Source organism: Octodon degus, unplaced genomic scaffold, assembly GCF_000260255.1.
Source record: "Octodon degus isolate 3935 unplaced genomic scaffold, OctDeg1.0 scaffold00064, whole genome shotgun sequence".
Classification (NCBI taxonomy): domain Eukaryota; kingdom Metazoa; phylum Chordata; class Mammalia; order Rodentia; family Octodontidae; genus Octodon; species Octodon degus.
In genome coordinates this window covers 11,514,632-11,520,484 of record NW_004524640.1, presented here as the reverse complement: position 1 = coordinate 11,520,484, position 5,853 = coordinate 11,514,632, and the positions used below count along the sequence as shown (strand labels likewise).

Here is a 5,853-nt window from a genome sequence, read left to right as displayed (position 1 = left end):
TGGTTAGGATAGATATATAGTTACATTCTCTTAATGAATAGAGGGATTTGTTCTAATGGTGTTTGTAAATAGGATATCATGTCTGCATTTTGTACAGCAACTAACCACTAGGAAGAATGTATGCAATGTGTTAATTATTGAAACTGACCTACCAATTTAGTTTGAAACTGTCTCATTACTATTTGTTTCTCAATAAAATTATGGAAAAATAAAAATTTTTTAAAAATGTATAATGCCACAGTCTCCTGTATAGCATTGAACAGAGTGTTTGCACTGTCCTAAACACAACCTATAAATCTGTTCTGTGTACACAACCTATAAATCTCTTTCCCTACAAACCACTGATCCTTTTATTATTTCAATTATTTTCTCTTTTCCAGAATGTCATAGATTGGAATCACAGTTTCTAGCCTTTCAGATGGAATCTTTTTGCTTAGTAATATGCATATAAGTTTTTTCTGTGTCTTTTTTGGCTTAATGCCTGAGTGCAAGTAAATATTCCATTGTCTAGATGTACAACAGTTCATTCACCTTCTAAAGTTGCTTCCAAGTTTTGGCAATAATGAAGAACACTTCTATAAATGTTTGTGTGCATATTTTTGGGGGGACATAAGTTTTTCCCCTCATTTGGGTAAATACCAAAGAATACATTTGCTGGACATATGGTAAGAGTATTGTGTTAGTCAGCTTTCTACAAATGCTGTGACAAAATACCTGAGAAAACAATTTAAAAAGGGAAAGATTTATTTTGGCTCATAGTTCTGTGTTTTCGGGCTGTGGTTGGCTGGCACCATTGTTTCTGGGCCTGTGGTGAGGCAGCACATTGTGGCATAAGGGCATGGCAGGCCAAAGCTGTTCACTTCCCGGGAGCTAAAGGCAGAATAAGGAGGGGCCGAGACTTAGTATGTCTTCCTGTGAGGCATGCCCCACATGATCCACTTCCTCCAGACAGGCCCCATCTCCTGATTTCTGCCTCTTCCCAATAGTCCAGTCAGTTATGAAGCCATCAATGGAATTGGAATCCTCATTCATGTCCCCAAAGCTCCAACTCTAAACCCTACTGGCCTGGGAGCCTTTGGGGGCCACTGGAGATCCAGCCTTTAGCAATATGTTCAGTTTTCAGAAAGATAATCATGACTTTTTGCTTTTATTTATTGAGGTATATATTATATATAATATATTTATCTCCAAGAATTTAATGGATAGTATTAGATACTAATTTTTTATAATTTTATATTTTGCAACAGATAATCATTTGCCTCAGTGTAATTTTTTGAACAGTCCATTTTTTCTTTTTTTAATTTGTGGCTTCTAGCACATAATAAATTTTCCATTTATATTTTATTCCATTCCTGGACTTTTCATTTACCTGTACTGAAAAGCTAACATGTAGGATAAACCATAAAATTAAAATATGTTAACTATAGTGAGATATAAAAAATAAGGTGGGAAAGAGGGACAAAAACTAAATTTCACTAAATACATCTTGTTTTTAGATGTGTCATTAGAAATCAGGAAACATTTTATAGAATTGTAAAACAAAAAAATCTAAAAATGTAAAATAAAGTTAAATGTACTGGTTATTTTGTTTTGAGATGTTGGTATTTTGCTGAGATTATTTTGAGGATAAAGTAGGACTAAATCAATGAGTTCCTATGTGATACTATATTTCAATCACTTTTGGTATCCTCAAGAATTGAGATTCTCAGCTTGAGAAAAAAGAGGTATGGATATGAGATAAGAGATTGTCGTGACCTAGTAGGTTTGAATTGAATTAGAAGTATATCAGCATAGATCATTATAGATTCCCATAGTTCAGCATATCAGTAAGCTGAAGAAAAAGTCATAAAATGTTCTCAGTGCACGTAATGAAATTTTTAACAAAAGTCAGTACCCATTTATGAAAAACTTGGCAAACTGGAAATTAGAAAATGGGCAAATGATTTGAAGACTCATTTCAACAAATGCATGTTAAATAAGCACATGAAAAGATGTTCAACATCATTAGCCTTTCAGAAAATAATTTAAACATGCAGTGAAATATCAAAATGGATAAAATAAAAAATAGTAACATCAAATGTTGATGAAGATGTGGAGGAATTAAATCACTAATATATTACTGGTGGGATGCAAAATGGTACAGCTACTCTGGAAAGCATCTTGGTAATTTCTTATAAAACTGTGAATATGTGACTACCATAGGACCCAGCAATGTGCTACGGGGCATTCATTTTGGTGATTATCACAGAGAAATAAAAGTTACTTATATCATACAAAAACCTGTTCATAAATGTTCACAGAATCTTTATTATAATAGCTCAAATCTAGAAACAATATAGATGTCCTTTAATGAGCCAACCTTCCATGCTATGGATACTACTCAGAAAGGAAAAGGAAAAAAATAATGGATATACACAACAATCCAGATGAATCTCTAGGAATCATGTCAGGTAAAAAAAAAAATCCAGAAGGATAATACTTAGGCTTACATTGGTGTAATTTTTAAAATGTTAAAATTTAGAAAAGAAGAACAGGTTATTAGAAACATATTAGGGGCTATAAAAGGAGGAAGGTCTTCCTGATGGTGACAGAAGTGTCCTGTATCCTAACTGTATCAATATTAGTATCCTAGATGTGATTTTTAAAAACTTGTTCTCTTGTTCGCTGTCAGGACCTGATTCTATTTTACGATGAAGATCCAAAACCACCCTTGCCAATAATACCTCCTTGTATTACCTCTTCAACTACATGGTTGTCAGATGGGGAAGTGGAAGTCTCCAACCTCTGTGATGCAGGTAATTTGGCTAATGGATATGAAGTTAATTCATAAATATGAATAAGAAGCACTGAGCTGGGATACTGCACAAATAAAAACTTTAATTTATGAAGTAAATCAACAGTTGGATTTTATTTAACATTGGTAATGAGGAAAAAGAAGTAGTGTAGATATAAATTCAACCCTCCTATGGTCCTACATTTTTATTTTCCCATTTGTTTTAGTATTTTTTTCCTCTTTTTGCTGTTTTGTGAAATAATCACAACCCTTAAGTTTTTAAACAAAAGGTTAAAATGGAACATTTATTTCACTTTCTTGTTTTTATTAACTTCTTTTTGATAGACGTGTGACACCTTTCAAAAGCAGGCATTAAGCAAATGCATAAAAAGACAAGAAGTGTGTTGCCTGTCCCACAAATGGCTGAACCATCTTTCAAATAATTAACAGTGGAAAAAGGCACAGTGTCAAAGTGTACAACATTGGCCTCCAATAAATTACATTGTTGAACTGGGCTCTACTGCTAGTCAAGCTCTTCTAGGATCTGATTCCTAGTTGAGCCATTCCTTCCTGTCCTTACTGTCCTTGAACTCTCAATTCACAATACATTTTTCTCTTGATTTTCTCAAGATAAAAAATGTTCTCATTATTACCTTTCATCCCCTCCTGTGTCTTTGCTTTTACATTTGTCCAGGATCCTTTCTCTCATCAAGAGGTTGCTCCACATGTTTTAAATTTCACCTCCCTCTTCTTGGACCGTGTACCTCAGAATTTCCCCCTGTATAGTCACAATACCCAAAATATAAAAGCTATAGTGCATTAGTATAGAATTTACTTTACACATCCACATAAATTTTTTTATAAAGCCAGTTGTGAGAACAATGAAGATATCTTTGTAAAGACAAAAGCAAGAAATTGAGGGTTGTGGTCATATAGGTATAAAGAAGTCATTCATAGGAATATTTAGTAACAAATGATTAGAATGGTTTTCTTGGTAGTCTTATAATGCACTTCAGGTAAACAAATCCTTAATCCAAAAGCTTGAAAGAACAGGAAGGAAAACTTTCGTATCTAACATTGCAAAACATTTTTCCCTCCTAAGATTTTTAAAAATAGATTTTCTTTTTGAGAGCAGTTTTAGATTCACAGAAAAATTGAATGAAAAGTACAGAGTTCCCATATGCCATATCCCCACACAAGCATGGCATCTCCACCATCAGTATTCTGCCCATTCGTTACAATTAATTAACTTATATTGACACACTGTTGCCACTCTAAGTCCCTAGTTTACATTAGAGCTCACTCTTGACGTTGTACATTATATAGGCTTGAACAAATGACATGTGTACACTATTAGAGTATTGTACAGAGTAGTTTCACTGCCTTAAAAATCCCTCTCTCCCAGCCTCTTTCCTTTCCAGTGTATTATACATATATAGTCTTTCAGATTGGTGTCTTTCTTTTCTTTCCTTTTTTTCTTTTTTCTTTTGGCAGAACTGGGTATTGAACTCAGGCCCTTGCACTTGCCAGGGAAGCGCTTATTCTACTGAGCCATCTCCCAGGTCCCCCCCCCTTTTTTTTTTAGTCAACTGGGGCTTGAACTCAGGCCCTTGCACTTGCCAGGTAAGCACTTACTCTACTGAGCCATCTCCTCAGCCCCAGGTTGGTATCTTTCATTTAGCAACTGTATTTAAGTTTCCTCCATGTCTTCATGGCTTAGTAGGTCATTTCTTTTTAGTGCTGCATAGGACAATATACCAGTAGTATTTATTCACCTATTTCAGGACATCTTGGTTGCATCTAAGTTTTGGCAGTTATGAATAAAGCTACTTATAAATATCTGAGGCAGGTTTTGTATGAACATAAACTTTCTCCCCACCATTTTAATACAAGTGAAGATACACTTAAGAGGCAACCCAGAAGAGGGAGAAAAAAAATTCAAAAAACATATTGCCTGAGGGATGCTCCCATTTGGCTTGGCCAGAATACATCTTTATTAGAGGAAGTTTCTCCAATCTCTCCTTGACACTGGTCTCTGAGGTATCTTGCTGAAATGCAGTTTTTTGCATTTCATTTTTCATCTTATAAATTTTCAACAGTTCTCTATTTCGAATAGAATGACTGAATTTTTTTCATACTGTCACAGTAAAGCATTCATAGTCTAATCCTAGCCAGTCTTTCTGGCCTCATTAAGACTACCAATACTAACAGTGCTCTGTGATGCCCCATTACTTGGGTAGTTTTCACTTGAGAATGTCTTTGTTCCAGTTATTTTGGCTGTGTAATGCATTGTCATAGAAGTTTGTTTTATAGGATAACCACTTATTGCGTTCATGGATTCTCTGGGTCAGGAATTAGGGCAGAGAACAGTGGGAATGGCTTGTCTTTGCGATCTACATCTGGGCTTCAGCTGGGAACTCAGGCTGGGGGCAGGAATTATCTGAAGATCTGCACACTCATGGTTCTGCAGTTGCCCCTGGATATTGACTGGGAGCCTCAGTGCCTCTCTGTAGCGGCCTTTCCATGTGATGTTTTTACCCATGGGCTGGTTTGGGCTTCCTCACAGCGTGGTGGCTGGGTTGCTAGTGCGAGCACCCTGGGGAAGTAAGGACCCAGCAGAAGCTGAATAATCTTGAAAGTCATGCTGTGGTGTTCCTTCTCCCACATTCTGTTCATCAGGCAATAACAAAGTCCTGCCCAGGTTTATCCTCTTCATGGAGGATTGTCGGCCATCATATGGGAGGAAAAAGGATATATGCTGATAGAGTCATCTTTGGAAAATATTTTACCAAATATTACACAATTGACAAAGCTCTATTCAAACAGAAAGGTCCAGCAAAAATATCATCAATTCTATGAAATCTTTCTTTTATGTATTTATTTATTTTTTGATGGAACCAGGGATTGAACTCAGGCCCTTGCGCTTGCCTGGGAAGCACTTTATTCCACTTAAGCCATCCCCCTGGCCCCAATTCTATAAAATCTTTCTATACATTTATTTCTCCTTTCACTATATCTCCACAGAATTTTTCTCATATCTCTATTACAGAATTTATAAATTTATATAATAACTTTATAAG

General features: G+C 35.6%; 1 protein-coding gene across 1 annotated transcript in view; it reads left to right on the top strand.

The window, feature by feature from the left end:
* Enthd1 (ENTH domain containing 1) overlaps nt 1-5,853 on the top strand; it is a 137,093-nt gene that overhangs the window by 56,159 nt on the left and 75,081 nt on the right. Inside the window, exon 3 of the mRNA XM_004634699.1 lies at nt 2,697-2,795. Within this exon, the coding sequence (XP_004634756.1) occupies nt 2,697-2,795 (99 nt within the window). The remainder of the gene's footprint in view (nt 1-2,696; nt 2,796-5,853) is intronic.